Below are 26,266 nucleotides of genomic sequence, written 5' to 3'. Positions count from 1 at the left end.
ACACCTAAGCTTATTATGAAACTGGTGAATCATACAAAGGGTCTGTATGTGGGGCACTCTCAGAATGAATTAAGGGGGGGGGGGGGGGCGCTCCTGTCATGGTACCTGTTTTACTTTGACCCCACTGAAAACTCAAGCAGTACTTTTATTGAACGTGTGGCTCTGGCCAGCGCTGCTCCCATAGATTCTTTCTAAGCTGGTGGACTCAAGAGAGCTGCGGAGTGGGCAGGTGGGTGCACACCTCAGTCTCATTCCAGGCCAGGCAGGAGAGTGCACCAGTGCTTTCTCCTTTCCTGCCCACTCCTCCCGCCTGCTGTCCAGGAGGAAGCCTTAAGCGCATCCCCAGCAGGGGCTGCAGCACACTCTGTTCTGCCCCTCAAATGCCCCAGCATCGGGGTCCCAGCCCTGCCATCTAGCACATGGACTTTAAAGCATGAGGTAGAGAAGACCTGTTTGAATTTGCTGTCTGCTGCTTTGCAGGGCAGTAGTTCTGGTGTGGATGGGCCTGGGAAGTGGATGCTGCTTGTGGGAGTCACCACAGCCTCTAAAAATCAAACTAAGATCTCCTCCTCACACTCAACTTGATATCTCCTCGCTTTTTTCTTTTCAAAAGAGCACTGAATCTGCTTTTCATGCTATTTTGATCCTGTCCTATTGATTTGTCAGTCCTCATGTGTGAATGAGTGCTGGTACATGGAGCAGCACTGAGTTTAAGTGGACAGTAGAATAGGTCAAGGTCTGTGTACTTTGAGTATATTTTCTGAGCTCATTTTTCCTGCACTGCATCCATTCCACTTACACCACCTCCACAGCTCCTGAGCCTTATCCACGTACTGAGCTGACTGTAGAGTTGCATATCCCAGAAATTCATTCATGCTCCCTCACATAACTTACTGCACTCTTTCACAGGATCACACCACACATTTGGAAAATGTTGTCTTGATTTTTTTAAGGTGTTATGAAGATGTAAGTACATCATATTCCTCCATCAGCAGATACCCAGGGAGGCATAGGAAGAACTCCTTGTCTGTATCTGAGATACATTTGTCGTTATTTTTGGGTTTCTTTCTTCCCCTTCTGAATAAGTACTGTACGTGTCTGGGAGGATTTTTAAAACATCCTTCAAAACACAGGCTTTTTCTCTCCATGGAGAGCCAAGACAAAAGGATGGGTTCAGTTGTGTGCAGCTGCTAAAAGAGGGCAGCTGAGCGCAGAAGAGTGGGAGGAGCAGAGTGTCTGAGTATGAGGGAATTGTCAGGGCAAGGATTTTGAGGTGGCATTTGTTGGGATATAAATGTTTCTGGGGAAACAGTGTTGAAGAGATGAGTGTTGAAGGACTGCAGGTCCAAGGATGGGAAATACTGGGGAGTTTTAAGGAAGAGGGGATTAGGTGGTTTGAGGTCTTGGCAAAAGAGAAGGAGACTTGTACGTCAGAAGAAGGTGGTTTTGCCGTCAGACAGGCACATACATTTTGGGAGTCTGGATGTGGTGCCCTCCATACTGGCTGTCTGTGAATCCCATTGCTCACAGACTTCGGGCTTTCTGCATGTTGTTAGATAACTGGAAGTGACAGGCAAAGTTAGAGGAGAAGTGTATGTATCCATGGTTGCCGGTGCCATTTGCAATTAGAGGGGCAAAATGTATCACCCATCATTTGGTGTGACACAGTTCAGGCCAAGTGGGATAGTCTTCCCCTTGCTCCTCTAGGGTTATGACTCTGCTTCCCTGACCCGGTCAGCCTAGTTTTGCGGTGTGGATTCATCACTGAAGCAAAGGATGCTTCTGCCAAGGCTGAAAATCAACCATGATATTTAGAGGCTCTAAACATCTTCGACTCCTTCCATGCTCCCCCTTGCAGGGGCTCTTCAAACTCACAGATTATGCACCCTCTTCTCCAGTCCTTTTCATACCTTTTGGGGGCAACTCTCCTTCCCAATAAACAGTCTAAACCATGTGCTATACAGAAGAGCATCCTGTTCTCTGAGAATTTAACATACCTACTTGTACTGTCAGTATTGTTGAAGTGCTGTATGTGAAAACTTTATTTTCTAGCTTTTTGAAGAGGTAACAAGTTACACTCACCCCTAACTTCAAGCAACTCATACTTTCTTCAAAACTAAAAGAAACCCCAAAACAACAACAAACTGATAATATAACTCCCAAGCCCACGTTCTTAAAGGCTTTTTTCAAAGTGTAATCCCAGCATTTTTTAATCCATTAATTTTATAATTCTTCTTTGTGAGTGGGCCTGCTTTCTCACATGCACGGTTTTCCCTGTGCTGTACTTAAAAACATCCTTCTAAGTCTTTTGAACCCCTTTTGCCAAAATAATTCACTCTTCTTGTCTGTAGTCCATATGTTTTCTTCCATAAACTGCTTAATCTGAATGTAATTTTTCTAATTTAATTTCTACTTCTTTTTTCCCTGTTTTTTGTGTCCTGATGGTGTGCTAAGTGGTAAAATTAGTAATCTTGCTTTAGAACAAAGGCTTGGTAGAGTTTCACAGAAGAGATTATCAAGGGTGATTTGAAATACTCGTTTTAGAGTAGCTTTTTTACAGGTGATAAAATTTAAAAATTAACTTGAGAGGTAATTTTCTGCCATAGGCTGCAAAACTATCATCCAGATATTTTTGTTCCTGAGGGCTAAATTTACAGCAGTGCACTAATGCCAGAAAATTTTCCTGCTTTGTTTGTAGAAATCTTTTGCTAGCCACTGAACGATGCAGAGGTGCTCAGACTGAGACCGGCTGATACGTTTACATTCATGTTGTATCAGATGAACTATACTGGTGCTTTAACTGATAAAGAGAAGAAGAAAGGTGATACACCTTCTTCTTGAAGACTTTATGTTCCACTGATTTGTGCAGGAAAGGACAAATCCTGGATTGGTTTATCTGCACCTGCTTGTCTGGAGCTGCCTGTGCCTACCAATGGCTGGCAGGGTAAGGCTTGTTTTGGTCTCCACAGCCCATGACAGCTTTCTTTTCTTTTCTTTTCTCTTCTTCTAGGCCTGTCCCAGGTTCTCTGTCTTCACTACTGCACCTACACAACCGACAAAGACAGCCTATGCCTGCCTCTATGCCTGGCACCCTGCCCAACCCTACCATGCCAGGATCTTCTGCTGTACTCATGCCTGTAAGTTTTCTGGTTGGCTTTTTTTGCAGGGAGGAAAGCTGTGTTGTGTTTGATTCAATCTAAGCAGAGGTGAAAGTCTGCTGGATTTTCTAAAAACCCAGCATATTAAGTTAAGGAAGCTGGACCTTCTATAGTGCTTCATCTTAGACAAGAGTATTTTTGATGAAGTTAATGGCATGCTAATTAGTGTAAGAGTGATTAGAAGCAGTTTACATGAGACTACAATTTGTGATTCTCATACTTGGTCATGTAGGTGAGATCAGTATGTCTGTGCTGAAACAAAAAGATTTTTCTGAATTGAGAAAAAAACTGGAAAAGTAATGTACATAAGTTATGTCTGTGAACTCTAAGTGATCCTCTTGTGTGGGAGATAACCAGTTAAAAAGAAGGAAATGTAACTTACTTTTCTGGTCTGTTAACTTGCACTTACTTAGAACTAGGTAACAATTGCTGCTCATCTCGCCTCATTTCTGAAGGGATGGGAGTATTTCCCATTTTATGGAAGCCAGAGGGCTGCTTTACAATTGTAACTTAAAATCTTAAATGATTTTAACCTTTTAACCTTTTCAGTAGAAGACATTTGGGCAGGTTAGGGGTGGAGAAAAGTGAGGATGACATGGGGAAGAGGGGATGGAGAAAGAAGTTTTTGCTTCATTTCACTGTGTTCAGTTTGCGAGACAAACCTGAGAGCAATTGACCATGGGAGGGAGAAAAGCACTGTATGTTCTGGCTTTGCTGGATCAAGGGGAGCAAATTTGGCTCTATTTGAGCAGTCATGAATAAGTTATTAATTATTAACTTGTCAATAAGACTCTCCTGGAAAATCGATCAGGAAGTCTAACAAAAAAATGTAGGGCATCATTGTGGGAAGTTTTTTCTGGCATGATTCCCAAGGAACCCGAAATGGAGCAAGCATCCAGAAACCGTGTAAGTTCAGTGGCTTCAGTCTGCTGCTGGGGAGCCCTTTGGGCAGCTTTACTTGCAGACGAGCAGGTGTGCTCCGGCTGCGAGCCCTGGAGATACGAGCATGGAGGTGAGACAGACCCTGTCAGTGCTGGCTGCCCCTCCTGCCCCACAGCACTTCTGAAAGGGCTGCAGGGGAAATGGCAGTGGGAGGTGCTCCTACCCCATGGAGAGAGGGTAAAGGGGCCTTGGCAGCTTTTCCCTGCCAGTGGGCAGTGGGATATGCACATTTCCCCAAAGCCCAGCACCCATTTTTGCAGGCATCTTGGAGGGTGGGAGACAACACCTCACCGCAGGGCACAAAATATAGCTCCCCTGCTTGGATTGCTCAGAGGGACCCAGAAGTGTCTTTTTTGTAGGAGTCAAAGATTTGGGGGACTGGCTCAAAGCAAGGTGGGATGCTCAGCTCTGGCTGGAAACAGCACCATAACCCTTCTTACCACCCCTGACAAGGCCTAGCAGTGTATGGGGCTTGTCTCTTTTTGGGGAATACCCTCCAGGAAATGATTTTATAGAGGACTTACTGCCATTAGGTTTTGTTTGTATTGCTCCCTCCCAGCCTAGTGAGATTAGCTTGCAGAAAGGGCTCTGAACAGCCAGGAGAAGCTTTGCTTTGTTTTTTGCTATCTCAGCAGTGCATGAAAGCTTCCCTTACAAGACATATGGAAAACTCTTCCCAGCTGAGCAGTCCGAGTGAGGGAAAAACAGCCAGCTTGTTTTCCATATGCTTGAGATTGTAGATTTTTATTTATGCTTTTAACAAGCTAAGTTGGGCTGCACTGGACGGGGAATCTACAATTTTATACAGTGATGCTTTTAAAACCACTTAACTCTGAGTGTTGTTATACTGAAAGGGAGAAAATCATTACAAAAAAGCGCAAACCTGGGTGGCTGCTACATCTGTTTATTAAAGAACCCCTTTCTTTATAATTGGCTGTGAGTTTTCAGGGCCGATTCTGATGAAACACACACCTACATGCATACACACATGCAATTCATGACACAGATTGTTATTTTCCCAGTCATGACTTGAAGAAATAAAGCTGAGTCCATTTAAATAGAAACTGAGAGTAAATTATTGCAAATGTCTCCAGATGTTTTCAAACCTTTTTTTTTCTTTTAAAAGATGGAGCGACAAATGTCAATGAACTCCAACATCATGGGGATGCAGGGGCCGAACCTCAATAATCCATGTGCTTCACCTCAAGTTCCCCCAATGCATTCAGAAGCCAAAATGGTAAAAAGAGAATTTTTTAAAATTACTGTATTTTCTAATATTGCTGTTGCATACCAGTCACCCAGACAGTGGGGGGGATGTAGCCAGACACTGCTTACTTCATTCTTAGTCATACGTTATACTCTTTTTTAATATGCTGCGGTAAATTGCCTTTGTGTCTATGAACTTTCAAGATGTTCCTAGTCCTAACTGATCTCTCGGTGAGAGGGAACTGAAGGGTGAGCTATATGATCCATACTGTGCTAAACAGGATTTTTGGTGCAGATTAGTAGAATTTAAGCAAATGGTTTGGCTGTTTCTATAATGGTGTCTGTGCTCCACAACTTGACCTAAAGAAAATTGTCAGTTAATAAAGAGTGCGGTAAAAAGTATGTGCTGTGGAGGGAGTGTACGTAGTCCTTGCTTTTTCCAGGTAGGAGCATGGTGTGTCAGAGGAGCAACCAAACAATATATGTATATAGAACTGGGATATTTTCTTATACTGGAATGTAACAAAGGTGTTCCCATCAAAAAGAAGTGTCAGAATTTGGACAAATGTAATTTATTTATACAAGTCAAATGTCATAACAAAAAACCAAAATTGTTTTTTAAAGTTGTTCTACATCTTAAAAGGTCAAGGCTTCTCAGGCATATGTACTGATATAGGATTGATGTATGTAAACTAAATTATAGGTGGACATTAGTTAGTTTTCCCCAGCTTTATATGCACTCTTGTGGAGGTATTTGGCACTAATATCCTTGGAATCAAGTTATCAGTGTAGAAATGCTTTGGCTTTTTAAGTTTCAGAACTGCCATTTGCTGCTGTCTAATGGAAATATGAGGACAGAAGTTTTTAGTTTTAACTCTGTAGGGTTTTATGCTCTCAAGATACCTCATCATAGTGGAAAACAGGAGCAACTTCATTGAACTTCTTTCAGTGGCATTTTGCCAAGGTAAAATTGTCATAAGTGAGAGAATGAAATCAAGCCGACAAAGATTAAGCAACCACATATTTTTTATATATTTCTACTTTGCATGACTGGTACAGCTTTTAAAGTTGTTGTCATCTATCCTGAGGCAAAGAAAAATACCTACTTGTCTATTGGTATGGTGCATGCAGCAGACTCTGGGTTAGGAGAAACAACATATATGAGCTTATTCTACCTCTGTTTTCTTAGGTTGGGTAGGTCATGCCTCTGCCTCACTGTTGGTCTGGGTTAGGCTGTTAACCCAACCTCTGTTAACACTCTGTCTAAAACCACACTCCGTAAACATGCAGCCAGTTGGTCAGAAGAAGAACGATAGCCAAAAATGCTGCCTCCCCCAGCCAAGGAAAACCTGTGGTCAAGAGTTCTCTCTGCTGTACCACACAGTGACGGTGACATGCCAAATGGCAACAGCATCTGCAGCAGAGCTTGTTAAAAACTTTTTGGAATAGGCAAGTGTTTTTTCAATGCAAGTGTAGCTGAGCCAAACTAAATACTCCTTGGCTGAATAAATCCAAAACTGGCATCTGTTTTGGGGACTAAAGGTTCTGTAGTTTACTCTCTCCCCACACCCCCTGCCTCTTTTTTACTGGTAGTGTGAGGCTACTTAAGAACAAGATTAAATTGTTGGTGCCTATGGTGAGAATTCTGTGCTTTAATAACTGAAACTGTACATTAATACAAATTACCTTTTAATATGGGTAAGCAGGTTTAGTCCCTAAATCTAATGTATGAATGCATTTTAATGTATGAAGAAATTGCTATCAGTTCCAAAAAGTGGTGTAGTGAACAAGCAGAGCCTTTGCTTCTCAGGGCCTTTCTGCCACCCTTCCAAGGGTAGCAAAAATCTGCATACATTAACTCTTAAGAGCTATAATTCAGAGCTCCAGGACTTTTCCTCTTTTCAAATGCAGGTTTGGTGCTTTTAAAATATTTTATGTTTCTATATTCTAATTTTTTACTTTGTTTCTGTATGAGCACACATGTAATGTAAAAAGCCTCTTCATTTAGCCACTGCTTTGAGGAATATGAATCTATTAACAATACTCTGCATGAATACAAAGTAGAAAAAATGTAGGAAATATTCAGAGCAAAATTCTTTTGTTCATCTAAGTTCCTGGATTTAAAATCAGAATCATCTGTATTACAGGGATGTTTGTTCTTTTTCACTTTTCTTCATGCTTAAAGCATGAGACTTCACAGACTGGTGACTTTTAAAAAAAAGTTAAAAGTGGAGGTGTTTAGTATCTTATCAGACTGTGTCCTGCATTAGGAAGGAATTTCAGATTTCCCTGGATTCTGCTGATGTTATTACTGTTGGTGCGTTCAGCATTGCTTACGTTCTTTTTGGCTGGCCCCACCACCCTGAGAAGAATGTATGTGTCAAACACCAGACAGAGTCATCTAAGATGCTTGTAGCTAGTGCCTGAAGTAGCTGGAGAAGTCCAGGGGACTTTGGGCCTGATTCATCAGGTGCCCAAGTCCATGGGAGTATCAGCACTTTTGGGAGGCCTATGTGAGAGAATGCGGGACAGGCTCCTGTAAATGCGAGACCCAGATGTGAGACCAAATTCTTCTGGCCTCATGGCAGTATGTACCTGAGCAAGGCAAGCACAATTTGGTATGCAGCAGTCATAACACTATTTGGTGACACATGTGACTTAATTTGCCTCTGTAAAATGCATATGAATAAATAATATCCGTAGGGATGCTGTGTGATGCCAGGTTTTTTAAAGAAAGCAGATAGACGGCAAGATTCATACCCTTGATTGGTTCAAATTTGTGTATAGTGGGAAATGGAAGCCAGCCTGATAAATATATACATTGTCTGATATACAAGTACATCTACACACACATATAGAATATATGTGGCATTAATGTAATGTTTCTGTAATAAGAAATACGTATTTTGGTCACCTTGTATCACCTGGCATTTATGGAAAGCCACACTCTGCCACCCAAGATGCTCGCTTCATGGTTTAATTTTTTTTTCAGGAGAATGTTCCATCAAGTATTAAGGTATTGTAGATGACATCCCAGAACTGATTTAATTTATCTCCACAATCTCAGTTTCCCTCACAGTATGCCTCTCAATTAGGTTATCACCTAATGCTTTAAAACTGTCCTAGTAAATGAATGAGTGAACATCTAAATCAATACTGCTTTCTTCTTAGATTCACAGCTGAGTGGATAAAACTCTTATGCTGCCCACCAAAAACACACATTGATTTTATATTAAAATATATTGCATTGGAAAGGAGAGGATACATATAGCTCTTAAGTGTACATGGTAAAAATATGCAGAGTAGCACGTGTAGCATATTAACATGTGGTTCAGTAGGCTGAAAGTATTATGAAGTTGGAACTGTTGGCAGTACCTTTGCCTTAATATACTGCCTACATACAGTTTGGTTTTGCAGTTTCAGAGTATTGGAGGTTTCAGAACTCGGAAGTGCAATACCGTGTGGATTACTGGAGTGAAAGATAAATAGTGTTCACTGAACTGCTGCAAGCCTGTGTGACAGCAGGTCTTTTCGATGGAGCTGATGCCTTTCTATCTGAATTTTGCAAAGCGTTGATCTTTACCTGTAGAAATTTATAGCCTCTGAAAGGAGGTATAAAAAGCATACTGGCAATGAAAGAATTGAACTTAAAAATACAGTTCTCAATTTAATCTATTATTTTTTCTTTTACATCTGTCTGCCACTTGCTGGATATGTAGTTTTATAAAATTTAAATAAAATATTATATATGTAGCTTGGCTGTGCCTGTAATTCTGACTGAACATGTATGGTTCTTTAGAAAATAAAAGAAATTATTTCTGTACCAGAAGTGCGTAGGACTGTGGGCTGTTATTTTTGCCTTGTAAGCATTACTAGGTTAAACAGCAAAAAATAAAAAAAAATTTTTGTAAGTGTCTGTCAGATGGAAGACTGAAAACATAACCAGAAAAGTAATAAATTGGTAGAGTGCATGTTCCTAATTATAATAGTAAAGTAACTGAACCTCCTAATTTACTTAAGAATGCTGGACAGCTTTGGCAGAGGAGAAGGAGAGAAGTGAAAGAAATTACAGTGAGCCAGTTGTCATCAGCACTAATTTTTATTCAACTTAAGTAGAGGTAAGGGGCCAGATCCTACTGGTGGCTGTGTAAATCCCAGTTGAAGCATCACGCCATCCCAGAGGAAAGGCCAGGCCATCTGCAGAAACCTGGGTGCATTTCGTATGGCTCTGAGACAAGCATGTCTTGCTATCTCCAGGAGCACAACACGTCAGCCAAACGGGAAAGGCTCGCCCACAGAGGTGGAGGGCTTCCATTGGATGCAGGTTGTGTTCTGAGTTTGGATGGAGTCTTCTGCTGCTCCTTGTTTTACAAATAATGTGTGTTCCTGTGCCCTGAGCTGTGAAGATGCAAAGTGAGAAGCAGCTGGAGTAAGCTCTTACCTTGGCCCCGCTTTGGTGCTCAGCTCAGCCATTGCAGCAGCCCTCGGATGTGGATGCAAAGAGTGCTGCCCAAACAGCAGTGGCTGGGACAGCTGGTGGCCTAGGGAAGGACATCCCTCTGGATTCCAGCTCTGGGCCCAGGTTTCCAAGGTTTCTATACTGATTTCAGGCGAGGGGCTGACATAGGCAGTCCAGGCAGGATCAGAGCCACTGAAGCTCCAGGTTTAGATACTTCATACTTTGTGACTGAGGATACTTTGTTGAACAAAATAAATGGTTTGAAGTCTATGTTTTCCTATCAAGCTGGCTGGGAATGGAATCACTTCAGTAGAACAGCACATATTACTTTAGGGCCAGAAGGCTTTTCTTTGCATGGATTCTGGACTACTGAGCAGAAAGAAAAATGTTGCATCTCTGCAGAGCTTTCAACAGCAATTGCTCATCTTGTACTTTACAATAAAGTAATGAAAGCAGCATAAGAGAAAAAAAAAAAGTGCAAAACAAAGTCTTCCAAATAAAAATAGAGTTGTGACAAAATTTCCTGTATCAGTAACTGAGAAGTGTTTTCACAGGAGGGACTGTTATATAGTTAAAACCCACGGTGCTTCTGCAACTGTTGACAAAACTCGCTATTCTGAAATTGTATCTCCTGTTACATTTGTGCTTATGTTTTAAAGTCCCCAAAGCCAAACTTTCAGTGTGCTCCTGATCTGTGCTTTAAAACCTTTCCTGGGCAGTAGCTTTGCCTGCAGACAATGTGCCTTGCTGTGGATTAAGGTATTGTCGTGATAGTGAAGATAATCATATTCTGGTTTGTTTACTGAAACAGGACCTTGTACCCGTCGTGCCTAAATTCTGGATTATGTACTAGACTGGGTAGGAACTAATTCTTCTTCAGCTGTCAGTGGCTCAGTAAGTTCATTAGGGAAGCAAGGCAGTTCAGTTACTCATCCCTGCTGCGAATGTGTGCCGAATATCTGATTTTGCTCTCCCAAGTGCATATGAATTGCGTTGCTTCTTGCAGGCACAAGTCTTAACAATTCCTTGCATTTTTCTTTCTTTGTGTCACTTTAGACTGTGGTGATCTTATCAGCACTATTTCCCTAGAAGAATTTGGATTTTTATTATTTTGTTTGCCTTGATTCAGCTGGGTGTTAAAGTGACCTTGCTTTCTTCCCCACCCACCAGCCGTCACCCTTTCTTCCTGTTTCTCCACCACCCTCCTTCCTTAGAGGATTTACCGTCTCTGTAGATTTGTTTCTCTTTCTCCTTTTCTCCCCAGTGTCCACCCTGATTTTGTAACCATAGCAATAACTGAAATACAATCCTAATATTTGCTTGCTGTAGCTATCATCTAGCCCAACAGATGAACTGTTGGATTTTGTGTGTCATAAGGTTTCGAAACTTAAGTCTGATACATCTGTATATGTGAGGGTCATTTGTTTGGTGCCCAACTGTCCCTTACAGAAAAGGTTTTGTTTGTGTGAAGTTGTGTGTCAGTGGGTGCTGGTGCAAGTAAAAGCAAGCCCTTGTGGTAGTGAAGCCAGGGAAGGAAACTGTAAAAATAAAAACATGATTGTGTTACAGGGAAGTTCTGCTTCATGTAGATATATTTCAGTCTCTTGCTTGGAATATGTACAGCTTTCATCTTCCAAGATTTTTGCAAGATCCACGAATAATGGAAATTGTTTTGCATTTCAGGCTGTTGCACATTAAGTCCAGCATTTGACTGGGATATGCTAGTGCATCTCATGACAAGTGATGGGCTTTTGGGTGGAGGAGATGGTTTTACACACTTTACCAGCCCCATATTTTAACCAGCGAGGACACAAGAGCTGGAAGAAAAATTCTCATGGCAATAAATCTCTTCTTTATGGACAGGCTTAAAAAGCATTTTCTAAAAACTATGCAGTAGCTAATGAAGCAGTTTATTAATTATGATAGTCTTCCTGTGAGATAAATAATTTCAGACTGTTGAACTGAGACAGAAAATTGAAGTGACTCACTAGAGGCCACACAATTTGTCAGTGGAAGAGCTGAAACAAGCACTGAAGAATTTCTGGCTGCCAGTTCCAGAAAACACAATTTCTGTCTGAGAAAAAATTATGTATATATTTTTTTAAGTTAATATTAATATTGGTAATATCAGTATAATTGTTGAAATACACTGCTTTTTCATGACTACTGAAAGAATGGGAAGACTGAACTCCTCAAGCTTCTAGAGGGTGCAGGATCAAATTTAGGATTCAAATATGAATGAAGGTGGCACTTTGTGCTTGGATTTAATGCCCCTGAAATTTCCTGAACTTTACTGATGAGATTTTGGCTCAGAATGACAAAAATTAACTGATCTTCTGAGACTTCTGTCATCTGAGATGATGGAAACCTTGTGAGATCAGCTTCCCTGGCATCGTGGCTTTCACTGAAATCTCAGGAGAGCACTTACTTTCACATAATGTCAACCATATCCAAACCAGGACTAACGAATACCCCTGTAGAGCTCCTTCGAAGATCACAGACATATTTGAAACACTGCTACAAGCTGTGTGCAGTCTGAGGGAGTGTTCACTGCATTTGTTTTTTCTTCTGTCAGATATGGCTGGTGACACTTCTCATTGTGGGAAGGCTATATCCTGTCTTCCAGATGTTCATTAGTGCAACTTCTCATTTATGTTCAGAGGAGGTAATTTAAAAGCTGGGACAGGCTGGGTCTCCCTCCCTGGAGACACTTACGCAGCAAACTGTGCTCAGCTCTGGTTTTTGCTAGCAAATTGCTGGCCAGTAAAGTTTATCTGAGATTTTAGTGTATAAAATGCTATGAATGATCTTCCCAAATGTGCTCTGTAGTCAGACTGCATAGGAGGTAGCATAGTTAGTTGTGTCCTCTGCACTCCGTATCCCCTTTATTCTATGATTGCTGCACAGCCCACATCATAGGATGCCCCCCCAGGGGGCCCAAACTGCCTTTACTCTATTTGCTGCTCCTGTGTTGGGGACTGACTCTGGAAACGTGGGCACATCCAAGTTACTCTGCTTTAGATAGTTTCCTTTGTTTTAAAGAACTTACCTTATGAAGAAGACAGTGAATTACTGGACATAGCTGGAATATTGCAGAGGCAGGGGACTTTCACCATCTGAAGGTGAACTAGCTTGAAGAATTGACTAGAAAACTGTCAGGTTTTTTAGGAATAGAATTTTTTATGCTTGTAGTCATGGATGTGCTTTTTTTCCTCCCATTTTTATATTAAAGTCAGACTGAAACCAACTCATTTTCATATTGAAATATGTTCCACAAATCTGACTTTAAGATACTATCATACTCTTCTTTTAGTAACAATATCAGTGGGGAAGTATTTTAATTTAGGATTGTTACCTTCATTATATACATTCTCATTCATGAAAGTTTTATTTTAAAATTATGTTCTTAAAAAAAAAAAAAAGAAACCTTTTGTAAAATAGAAAACGGCAGACAGGATTTCTGGAGTTTTGTTGTTCAATCTAGTGGAAATTATTTAAAACCAAACATCCACCTTTTCACTGCAACTCCTCTCTCTCCATTTCAGTTTTCCAAAATGAGTGTTCAGAAAGGAGACAAGCCCCATAAGCAACTTAAATAGAATTTCATAATCTCTACCTTTAAAATAGCAGAATCAAGATTTTAGGTATAGTCAAAGATTACTTTTCAAATTTAGCCCTGATCCTCAGCTGTAAACCTATATGAGTTGACTTCAAATGAATTCTGTGTTTTTTGCATCAGCTGAGGACCTAGCTTATACTTCTGAATCTCAAAATTTCCTTTAGGCGAGATTTGGCCCTTCCAGAATTTGATACTGCCAGGTAAGCAATTTGTTTATTTTGGCTTTAACATTATTTTATTTAGAATCCATATTCTGTATTTTATAGAATATTCTACAGACTACATACAGTCTGACTACAGAGCATATTTGGGAAGATTATTCATAACATTTTATATACTAAATGTTTAGTACATATTTGCCTCTTATACTTGCACGCTGGTGTTTTGACAAGTGCTCCAGAATCTTATATGAACTTTATCTGACTTCATTTTTCAACCCTGCTTCCTGTAGGTGTTTATTGCATAATATTTAAAGATACGTTATTTTCTCTAATCCCTGAAATACTATCAGAAGATTTTTATAATTGATCCATCATACCAAACAATCATCAGCAGTTTTGTGACAGGTATTGGTATCTGTCCCTAGTGATTCAAAATGAAAAAATTGCCAGATATTTCTTTGAAAGTGATGGATGATTCATGTTGTTATATTTAGGTCACATTATTCTGGAATGTTTAAATTAGACTAAAAGCCACCTCTGAATATACATGTGCAAACATAGAGTACATTTTTAGTTCCCCATCTGGAAATACATATAAAGTCCAGGACTGTTTGCAAGTCACGAGAAATAATTGTTGTATTTTTATTTTGGTATTTCAGCTCACACTCATACTAATATGAAAAGTTTAGTAATGGCATATCCTCAATACTGCCCTCAAATGCCAAGGTTACACATGAAGTCCAATGGGATCTAGTGAATGTTTAAACTTTTATTAAAGCCCAAAGCCCAAAATAGACTTTACTAGACCTGTACAAATTATTTTAAATTATGTAAATATTTTTAATATGTCTGGCTTCTGACAGAACACCACTATACACTGAAGTATGACATTCTCCTTACTGTGCCAACTTTTTTCTTTTTTTTTTTCTTCCCAAAATACCTAGCATCATTACTGGATTTGACTAGAGTCTGCTTTATGTGCTGCTTGTGGTTCAGGAGAAATATATGTAAAGAGGATGGACTGTGTTCCCCGACTATTAACAGAGGCTCTTTAGCATGAGGTTAAGCGTGAACTTTGTTTTGGCTGCCAACAAAGCAGCCAGGAGATACCCAGGATAAGGGTGGGGGAAGTCCCGATCTGCTTTCCATCTCATGGACGTGTGCAGCTGCTCTGCAGGCTGGTCTTGGTGTGCAGTGTGTGACTGTGTCAGAGAGAAAACTATTTATTTGGAGGTTTGTAACAGATACTGCTCTAACTTCATCTTTTAGGAATTTTATTAAATTAAAAAATCCTGCCAAAACATTAATATATAGATGTGTACGAAATCTGGATTTTTGAGTACTTCATTTAAACTAGAGCCAGTGGTAGGCGATAGTAAGAGCTAACAGTCTGAGGAGCCCTAGGTTTATTGGTCAGATGTTTGAATGTGTGCATGTTTGTGCACACATCCATTCTCCTTTCCTGTGGTTACGGTGGGTCTTTTTTCCTCCTCCATTCCGTGCAATTTTACTGTGCAAGCATAATCTTATCTAGGCCTATTTGGCTAACTTTGTCCATCTATTTATTTGCATATTACCTTATCGTCTGTTTAGAAACCACTTTTCCTGAAATACTTTAGAATGCCGAAGAAAAATAAATGCCTGAAAATCCATGTGTGTTATCCAAAGAGCACTTACTAACACTTAGGGTGACTACCATTTGCACAAAGAAAAAGCAATTTGTTTGGCTACATGAATTTGCAGAGGCTTGTCAGTCTTCTAAATCATGTTAGTGGTGGATTAGTTTGATTGGAAACTTGATTCAAGCAATGTTTGAATTAGTTGCATACTGAGTTCCCAGAGGTAATCTAGAGTTTATGTGAAAAAAGGTATATAACCGCATCAGTACTGAGAATTAAAAAAGGAATGAATTGCCCTTGGTGAAATTTGTGGTTACTGGGATTGTTCAAGGATACCAAAATCCTTAATTTAAGTAAGAAATAAGAAAATAAGGTAGCTTAATCTTATTTTAAAGATTTTAGAAAGTAAAACTTCCTTTTCTACTACACTTAAAATTCAAGATGTGTTTATGCTAGTCTTAGTAAAACTGGTATATGTGACTCATGATGCTAGTTTAACGCTGCCCACAAAAATCCAAATAACATAGCTATGACTTGTAGTACCCATCCAGTATGTGCTTTCCTCCCATAGGAGTGAGGGAGGAAAGCTATCCCTAGGGCTCCTGGTCACTGCAGCCTGGGTGATGACCAGCTGGATCAAGTAGCCCTAAACTTCCTCCCATCTTTGGTTTGTTCCCTCCATAGTGAAAAGATCACAAACATTCTCTGGAGCATGTAAGAACTCTCTGCAGGGACTTTTCAGGTCTGAAGCAAAAGTGAAGCTTTCTTGAGTTGCAGGTGTGAAGGAGGTGATAAGCAACCAGGAATAAGTCCTGGATGTCTTTAAACAGATTCTAAACTCTGTTTAAAAAAATCTGCTGTAGATTATTTTGAGCCTCCTGCCAGTTACAGGACAAGAGAAATCATAATGCACAAGCAGTTGGGAAATGGCATTTGCCTGAAGTTGTGAGGTGCCTCCTGTCACTCTCCATCCTTTGTTTCTCAGTGGGATGTTACCATCACTAGTGATGGACCATATCCACACTGATGGTGACAGCACTGTGCCAAGAGCCTCCCTCAGAGGCCAAGAAAAAAGGGGAGAGGACCCCAACAGGCTCTATCCAGGCTCCAGGTGCTTCCAGTGCTGATACTGAGCCACCATACCCAGTAAGGAGAGACAGACCACAGTCCTGGTGCTCCCGAGGTGGAGGAGCATATGTGTCATCTCTGCAGGGAGTAAAGCAGGACCCCTTCCCCCAGAGTGTTTGTAAAAGACCGTGAGACCCCAGTTCCCACCAGCAGACATCTCCTGACCCTTCCCAAGCCTTGGTGTAGGGTAGGCAGGGGCTGGTGTGGGGCTTTGCTTTGCAGGACAGCCAGCAGTGCATCAGTGTCTCTGTGGCTGCTCCTCTTCTTTGGTGGAGAAAGCCACCTGGGACACACCACCAAGCCCCTCCTCTAGTTTTACACACCCAGTAGGTAATGTTAGCATGGTATCAGTGAACACTCTACCTGTCCACTTGAATCTCCATGTAGCATTTGATGTATCTCCCATAGTAAATTATGTACTTTGAGGAGCAATAACAATAGCTGAGATTCTTGAGACAGGAAGAGTCACGTTACCAGAAGTACCAAAAAGGCTGATTGAAATTAAATCGTAGCAGACAACAGTTGTGTTACAAAGGAAGGCTCGATTACAGCCAAATCACTTTCTTTGCTAACCTCTGACTTATTTATTTCTCCTGCATGCTGCAGTCTGCATACTCTTTCTGATTGTAATGAGCATTAATTGATTAGCTGGATCTATGAAGAGCTTGAGCACTCGTAAGTACTATCCCAGTGGGTACACAACTAAATAGTTTATGAGGTAATTAGTATTTTAATGCCTTTTCTAATGAGCCTTTTCAGTAATGAAATCTCATGAGAACATTATTGGTTCATATATATTTTTTCAGACAAAACAAAAGGTAAGCTAATGCTATTAAGAGATTTTAAAGCTAGTTTATAAAATGGTTTTCAGTAACTTATTTTTGAATGCTTGCCTTGGTTCATTTTGCTTTATTAGAAAAAAAAAAGCCATCTTAGTTTTTCCCACTGCTCTGCCTCTTGCACTCCTCTCTTTTGACAGAATTCTTACACTGTACCGCAATTTCAAATAATTGGGATAATTTCTGAGGCTGCTACCCGATCTCCTAAGCTCAGCTGTAAGTAAATAATACCATACTGTCTGAGTGTGTTGTTTCAGATGTGTTCTCATCCTGGAAAAAAAAACAACTCTGTGCCTGGCTGCACAGTGCCTTGGATTTATGACTCTGTCAAGTTTGAGAGAACAACCAACCTCTACAAAGATTTTCAATGTCAAGCTGAGCTCTATTCTGGAGTCTTGAAAGCAGCACAAAACTTGCAACCATACGGGCAGTCTTCAGCTTTGTTGCATATACTCCATTTGACCTATGTTTAATCCATAGTGGAAAGGACAAGGCCTTAGCCTTGAATTTTATTTTTCTGGTACCTAAAAGAAGGTAGCTGAAGATGGCTTTTCTGGGAAGAGTTTTTTGCAGTGTGTGAATGGCTCATTTTATCATTGGCCACAGAGATTTTTGTTCTCTGTAGATCATAAGGTCTCAGTAGTTTTTATGTTCCCGTCTCTTAGGACTCACTTTTTCTAGCTGGGAAGTGCACTCTTATTCTGACTGGGACTTCAACTGCTGTTTAATAGCAGATAGAAATGTGGGGAAACAGCCTGAGCCAAACAGTGAAGCATCTATGTTTTGGAAACCTGTTTCATAAATTAGTTTTACATAATCTAGGTGATGTATGCCTTGAAATGCTTTAGAAACTTCATTTAAAGTTAGGAGTGTACAAATCCTATTTAATACTAGAAGCTGTAGGAGTCAAACTGTAAGAAATTCCCCTATACAGATCTCATTATGTAATGTAGGATGTAATGAGTCTAATTCATCCTTAGGGTGTCTTTAATGGTGTCAGCGCAGTTTTTGCAAAGGATGGGTTTGGCCTAGGGACATCACCACCATAAAACCTGTCTTTCCACTGGCATTTCTCTCTCTGTCTCCAAAGCTTTACTGAGACATGTCACTGTGATAGTAGCCTAGTACTTTTTGATGACTCTAAGTTATTAGTAATGTGGGTGTTGTTTTCTTCAAATGAATATGAAAAGCCCCATTTCACTTAGGGCAACCCTCAAAGCCCCCTGCAGAACAAAGAGAAATGGTGTCCTTCGGCTTCGTGTGTGTGACCTTGCTTGCAGTACCATCCATTAGCAACATTTGTGAGATGAAGAGCGCCCAACACTGACCACTTCTTTCCACATTGCCTGCCATCTCCACACCCTTTTGCAACCCAAGGCACAACAGCCCAGGCGAGATTGATGCCTCCTGTGTCAGCTCCTAACAGCGCCTGCAAAATGTCAGGCTCTCAGTGCCCACCCATGGTGTGGTGAAGCCGTATTGTCAAGGCACAGCCCAGCATACTTTTAGGATGGAAGCTGAGCAGCCTAATCTGTTCCCTTGGCTAAGAGGAGCTTCTTGTGTCCTTGTTAAAGGTTTGTTTGAAATGCAGAGGAAATCAGATTTGCCTGCCTTGCCTTCTGAGGTGAGCCAGCCCCCTGGCTGCTCTGGGACCCTCTGCATGGTCTGCAACCTGGCAGGCTGTGACCACACCAGTGCCCGGAGAAACAAGTTCAAGAGAGAAGGTGCACATCAGGTTACCAGTCCAAGAGCAGAGGAAAAGTATTCTCAGAGAAATATTTTGGTTTCCATTCTGGAAACTTCACAGAGGGTGTTTCTGCTCTATATTCAGAAGCTTCCTTAGGGGACAAATGATCCCTCATCTGTCTGAGGATAGGAGCTCCTAACTGCCTGTCTTTCATGGCCTTTGGACTTTGCTGAACACTAATGGAGCACTGTAGGAATTAAATTGGAGTGGTGGGGAGACCAGTTGCCAGATGTTGCTTTTGATTTGGTAATATTTCTTTTAAACTTGAAACGGGCTACAGTTGTTTTCCTTACTTTTTCAGAGACTCTCTCTATTTGTTTGTGCTTCCTGAGTCATCACCTGTCTTTGCCAAGACTTTATTATATCTAACAAAAGGTATATTATTGATGCACTGTGGCATGCACAAAGCCTTTCTATGAACTTCACTAGACATGTGTTCCTTCCAAATTCATTTTGCTTCCTGTCTCTGCTCCTGAACAAGTCCCTGCTCCAGGCTCTGCTCTGACAGTGTGTAAATGCTCAGCAGGCTTTGACACCTCATCTGCTTGAAAGCACAGCTTTCTCAGCTTTTGATGCATTTAGATCAGTCCTCTTACCTTTCTATAATAACACCTATGTATATACTTGTAGGCACTGAAGAAATGTCTCTGTTAGAAATACTTGGAAAGAGCGAAAGGCACTTAAAAGAGAAGTTTGCCACTCTCTTTCTTTCTCCTCCTAGTGTATACCATGAGATCATGATTAATGGCTTTGCTGATGTTTGGAGGGTAGAAATCACTTGTATATTCAATTCAGGAAGACCTCTGAATTGGCAAGGCCAGGGGAACTGGCAGCTCTGGGGCTGGAGGGACCCATGATGTCATCTCATGTCGCCACAAGGGACACGGCTATTACTTCTTTAGGCATTACTCTTGGATAGTATTAAGGTGTGTGGGTTTTTTTGGCCTTGCAAACACATTAATTCTGCCCTGAGCAATGGAAAGATTCCCCACCCTCAGGGGAGGCTGTTTAGGATGGAATGAGCCTTAATGTGCAGGGACAGGGGACTGTTGGGGGTGTGCATGCAGGACAATCAGAGGACTCTGGACTTTGCAGATACACTTCTAGTGATGCAAACTGAGTTCAAAGGAATGGGAACTTCTGAATGAAGTGTACTTGAAGCAAAGCTACTAGGAGATGGAGAAATATACACAGCAGAGAAATAGGATATCTTGACACTTATTCATGGCTTTCCTGGGATGTCTTGGACTGTACAAACTCACTGCTATTGTGTTAGTGAAACCGTAGATTCCCTGAGGCCATAGTTGTTACTGAAATTTTAACTCCTTCTGCTTTGAAGAAAAAAGAGAAAAAGTAAATTTATTACTGTAGTGTGACTCCTGTCAATCCCACACATAATGGAATTATGAAAAACATATAATTTAAGATATTATGGACAAACTCATAATTTCTTGACAATTTCCTTCCAAATAACATGCATTTTGAGAATATATATTTTCTATATAGAAGGAGGAGTGAAGTTGAATGCCTTCTTTTTTTCCGCCTTTTGTTTCAGTAAAAGAAGATGCTATTGAAGATATGTTGGGTAGTCTCTCTGGTGTCCTTGAGGAGTTCTGCAAGAGATATGCTATCTCTGTTTTGCTTTTAAGATAAATGAATACATTCAGAAGGCATGGATAGTGCAAGCATCGTATTCTCAGGATATCTTATTTCCTTACAATCTACTAAACTTGAATTCAGAATAATTGTGTGTTGTATTTACAGTTCAATTTAGATAATGTTTACTAGTGTTTATATATTGTGCTTGGCTAATAGATGGCAGATACAGAATGAAATTAAAATACAGAGAACCCAGACAATAAACATCCCAGTTCACAGTAAGACTGTGAGTCTTTGTGCTTCTTCATAGTGCGATTTCAGAATCTAATTAAGCAGATGCTCAAGTAGCTTGGGGATCCAAGCCTTAAATTGCTCTATTAAATTACTTTCTCCTATCAGTGCAAGCTTAAGTATCAAGGATAAATTTACAGTAAGGAACAAATATTTAGGATGAAAAGAATGACATCAATTAAACCACCTCAAAAAGCCACAAATAAACTGTTAGCTAACAACATGAAATGCAAACTGGAAATGTGGGAAAGTACAGTACATTATACAACAGGATTTCTTAGAAAGAAGATAGAGCAAAAGATATGCCTAAATGCCTGAATTGTTTTCTGGGAATATGGTACTATTTTGTATGCAGGTGTTATTTACATTACTAAATAGGTTCATTTCCTTTCTCACCTGTCAGTCACATCTGAGTCAAAAAATTGTCCCAGTGCATTTGGTAGGACAAGAAACAGCTACTGGCATATAATTTAGAGTAGGTAGGAGGAATAATCTAGTTTATGTGTAAGTAAAGTAATAATCGGGGATGTCTTACATTGTTACGTTTCTTTATGAATACCACTGCTTTATTTCATTAACAGTGTTATTCCTCAGCAAAGAAAAAAAGATTTCTGGATTTTTAAAAGAAGGTGAAACCATGGGGTTCACAGTATGAGGGCCACCCTGAGTACAATGTCTGCATTAATCTTTGCTCCTTGCACAGAAGGCTGGAGCTGCCTGCCAGAGCTAATGAATGGATTCTGACTCTGCCACGTTAGGCTATTAACAAATACAAAGGCTGGTCACAAATTATGGTTTGTCTGATGGCTTCAGATATAAGCATTAGAAAAACATTTGTTCAACTGTAATAATTAGTCAGCGATAAAGGCAAGTTTTACCGATTGCTTTGGAGCACTGAGGGAAGTGCAGCTTTCTGTGGGAAAAAGCCTGTTGCCTGTCTAGTGATTCATAAAAAGCATAAAAAGGCACTTTAGTTGCATTTCTTCTAAAGGTGAGACCAAACCACAGCATTCTGCAAAACCCTAATAACCTCAGTCTTTACTGCAAACACTACAGTGTTTTAAGAGCACTACTTTTCCCCAACTAAACAACAAAAAAAAATCTTATTGGAGAGTTGTTTCTGGCTTGGATTAGGGTCATGCTTGCACAGATACAGTGCTTCATTGAGTGGATTCTTTTTAGCTTAAACCTTAACAGTTAAATTAGAAGAAAACTCACAACTGGCTCAGAGGAGCTCAGCAAATCACCAGGCAGCCTGGGCTGCTGAGATGCTTTCGTTCTTTAGCAATGAACTCATACCTTGGGCTTTTGTATTCTCGGAGAGAAGAAGCCGTAGTTCAGAGAACTGCTAGAAACAGGATGGTTAAATGAAGCCCAACAGTAAGCACTTCGTGTTACTGAAGCATGTCATTGAAACTTGGCACAAGCGCTAGGTCGGAGCTTGTGCTGTGGAATGGCTTTAAGAGCTTGTCATCCCACAGATACCGCTGCAAATGTTCTGTATTGTCTCTCCTTTCCTGCGCTGTCTGGGAGAGTGAGTACAAGAATAAGTCTATGTGTTTTCATTTGTTTGACTTTGAGTTTTCTGTGCTTTGGTTTCAGTAGCATGGCTATCAGATGAATGAGGTTGAATCCATGCCAGGAGAGATGCAAAAGAGCCCATTACTTCATTGTGTGGTTGATTTGCTTGTTTGTTTTAAAAGTTTGCATGTACTGGTGAATGCAAGGGGATGATAGCATCTAATAATTGTAGTGCTGGCAGGAGCGATGCAAGTTTACCCACACAGCCTGCCAAGGTACCTCTAGTCTGGCTTGCAGCACCTTTTTTTTTTTCCCGATGGTTGTCCTGCTGCCGTAGCACAGACCCAGAGAGCAGCTTTAAAGTACTTACAACTGGCGTATGCAGGGAGATCACCAAATTCGTTTTCCTTTTTTGTGTGATTAGTTTTTGACTGCTATGTTGCCATATCTTGTGCCAAGGTATTTAACAGGGGGCTCCTGCTGTGAGAGTCCTCATTTCCACTTGTCCGCTGATGCAACTAAAGGGAAATTATTCCCTTCCCAAGATGATCATTCTGCAAAAGATTTTGAGAGGGATCTGCCAAGAGCAGAAAGTATGAATAGATTAACAAATGCTGGTAATCCCTGCATTGCAGAAAGATGGACTTGATCTCTGTATATTTGCAGGCTTGTGTCAACAGTCCAGAGAAATCTGAGATTGTCCTAAAGAGCTGGTAATAATTTCAGTGCATATAGTTTGCTTCAGTTGTCATTCTAGAGTTCCGAGTATGAATTACAGGTGTCAGAACGAGGGCTTCCTCCGGTGCCCATATCCTCTTGACATGGACTCGGGCATGGTAAGGACTTCACTGTAACAATGACTTCTGTGATTTAGAGCAATAGAGCATCGTTGGTCATTAAATAATCAATTTATTTTAAGCATGTCTTTACCAATGCTAATTTCAAAAATATTTGTAATTTATAATTATTTCATTAGTTAAGATAAATCTCCAGATTATTTTCTGTTTACTGGGTTGCTAGGGGTACCTAATACATCAATATGTGTAGAAGTGTTCAATGACACTGCCAGCTTTTTTGAAAGATAGTTTGACATGCTTCAGAAGTAGACTCCAACTGGCTAAGGAATTGGCCAAAGACTAAAAATGTGACATCATTCTTGGCAAGTCATAGAGATATTTTTGTTAACAGACACTATATAAAAAAGTGCAGTATACTACTTCTAAGGAAAAATCTGTGTGTAAGAAAAATGAAATATCTTCTAGTCAAGAATCATTTTTCAAAGAAATGCAATTTATTGACTAGTCCTGTGTATGAGTCTGTTAATGCAATGTATTTGTTCTTCTATATCCTTTTTCTCTTTAAATACAATTAATGTGTATGACCTGAATACTTTAAAATCAATACCATTATTTAGCAGATAAATGTAATTATTCCCTATTAATTCCTCCATCAATTCCATGTTTGTGTAATAGACATACTGCAATTGTCTTCTTGAGTCCAATCACATATTTCAACTTCCAACCATTATGTTTTAACTTAATTCCAATGACTGATTAAAACCATGTGTATTCAGGTTTAGATAGATGTGCTTACTACGGGATTGTTAGACCTGCAGAAAATATGTTTTTAATAATCCATTAGTATTTAATTAGCATGAAATAACTGTCTTATTAAATCTAAATTAAAACCTTATTTGAAGCATGTAATTGAAAGTGCCACTGGGTAAAATCTAATCTGTCAGGGATGAATTTACATTGAATAACAATGCTAAAATTTTCTTTCCTGCAGTTTTTAGGGTCTTCCAAACACTTGCTTAGTCATCACAGTGGAATCTTGCAACTAGCAGTTTTCTGCAAGTGTAGCATTTAAAATGTGTTTTGGGTCAGAGTTGTCATCTTTTGAGAGTTCATCTCGATTTGAAAGATGATTCTCTGGGTGGAAGATGAGGACTTCTTAAACCTTTACCAGATGCCAAAATGTGTGTGAATGTTTCCCACTAGCCAGTGAAGAAGGAGAGGTGGTTTGCGACACGCACCACATGAGGTGTCCCTCAGCATACCCTGCAAATATGAAAGGAAAAGAGGGTTTTGTGACTCTACCTCTTTTTAATAGAAAAGTTACTATCATGTGTTGCTGTGCATGAGGGGTCATACAACACAGCTGGTGAGAGCAAATTACAGAAAAACTGGAGTATTGCTACACTTTTCACTGTTCTAAGAGGGATCCATAATCCATCCAGAAATGTGAATTCATAAATGCTACTGGTGGATTTGCTTCAGCAGGACAGCTGAAGGAGTCTGTGTAAACTATCGACCCAAATTGCTTGTAAAATTCTAAACATCATCAGTTTGAGATTATTAGAGTCCCTGTAAAGATGTGTTTAAGTAACTGGCTAACAAATTTATAGCAAAAATCTCCTCTCAGATCTGCTTTGCAGGGTCCAAGTTTGTTGTGTCCTTTTCTCGTGGCAACCCTGTCCCTCCTTGACAGTAAGTGGGAAAACTGCAAATGCAGGAAAGGCAAGACAGAAGAGCAGTGATTTAGCAGGTGAATTTAGCAGGAGATAATTTTCACAGCATACTTTGTATTGGTGCTTACCCCTTGTCAGCCTCAGTCTTCACTGGGTGCTAAGGGATGGACATCATGGTCCCATTTGGGAGCTAACCATTATCTTGTTGTATCTTTATTATTACCTTGATCCGGATAATGTCCTCATGAACCTGAGACCATTCACCAGACTGGGATTTGGCAGTAAATGATGTGGTAATTCCACATGTTGATGGGGCTGTCTAAGGATCCAAGACTCTGGTTAGGGAGGGAATAAAAGATTACCAAGGATGGAGAGCATGGAGAAGTAGCAAAATATTTTGCTGATTCCGTAGGCAGTGTTGGCCAGCAACGCCTAGAGTGTTGACAGACCTCAGTTCCTGAGTTGTGGTGGACAGTTCTGTCCCTTCTCAAACTGCTCACAGAACAGAAATTCATCTCTTGTTTTTTATTAACAAGCTGGGGAGGATGAAGACCAAAAAAAAAAAACGTCAAAGAAGGATGTAAACCAAGGAAACTTTCAAAGAAGACGGAAGAAACTTGAGAACAATCTCATCTACGGACAGAAACTTGGCCTTTGAAGGAGGACAGGAATTTGCAAAGACATGTACAGTACAACAAGTGAGGTGAGCAGAAAGGCATCAGGCTCTTTTGAAGAGGGCCAAAGAAAATTATGTACCCAGTGATGGGAACAACCTCCAGAATTACCAAGTCAAATTAAATGGTTCCTTTTAGTTGTAATATGTTTATGCTGTTGTGGTGAATGCACTACGTGTGTAAATTGTGACCTGTTTATTTGAGCTTAGACTCCAAGTGTTGCTGGACACCCATGCAAAGCTGGAGTGCTCTTATTGTGGAGCAGTGAAAAGTGTCACAATTTCTAAAAATAGCTCTATTTTGCTGCAATTTACTCCCATTATCTGTGTTGTGTGATTGCTTATACAGAGCAGCATGTGATAGAAACTCTTTTGTTATGAAGAGATACAGCCCATGAAAAGCTCATGAAAACCCATGGGCAGCAGAATTCAGTCAGACCACTTAAGCCCTGGAGTAGTAACCATCCAAGTACATGAAACATAGTCAACATGGTATCAATCAACATGAAGTACCCTATGGAGTTGTTCAGAATCAACACTGAGATGTTGATGTGGCAGGGAGGTAGCTAAGGCTGAGAACCACTGAGCAGAGAAAATAGGGTGCAAAATGATTTAATTGCTCATCTTCATCTGAAATTAGTGGAATGTCAGGTCTGGCTGTGGAAACTATCTGGGGTTTATTTACACAGCCCAATTTGAGGCACCTGTCTAAATCAGAAGCTGAAGTTCCCAATAGGGTTAATAGATCACTTAGGTTAAGAGCTAATTACAGCCTAACGTGAGGTTCTCTGAATGGCTCTCTAGTGGCACCAGTGGAATGGGGGCAGCTGAGGT

General features: G+C 40.3%; 1 protein-coding gene across 7 annotated transcripts in view; it reads left to right on the top strand.

Moving 5' to 3' along the window:
* Positions 1-26,266, top strand: part of CREB5 (cAMP responsive element binding protein 5) — a 258,063-nt gene that overhangs the window by 180,384 nt on the left and 51,413 nt on the right. For all 7 annotated transcript variants that reach the window (XR_004240139.1, XM_032109033.1, XM_032108995.1 and 4 more), the window contains 2 exons: positions 3,011-3,137; positions 5,227-5,337. Coding sequence is in view for 6 of the 7 variants with exons in the window: in XM_032109033.1 (XP_031964924.1) it covers positions 3,011-3,137; positions 5,227-5,337 (238 nt within the window). In the remaining variant the exon portion in view is untranslated. The remainder of the gene's footprint in view (positions 1-3,010; positions 3,138-5,226; positions 5,338-26,266) is intronic.

The sequence above is a fragment of the Corvus moneduloides genome, chromosome 1 (genome assembly GCF_009650955.1).
Source record: "Corvus moneduloides isolate bCorMon1 chromosome 1, bCorMon1.pri, whole genome shotgun sequence".
Classification (NCBI taxonomy): Eukaryota; Metazoa; Chordata; class Aves; order Passeriformes; family Corvidae; genus Corvus; species Corvus moneduloides.
This window is presented reverse-complemented; position numbering and strand designations above follow the sequence as displayed.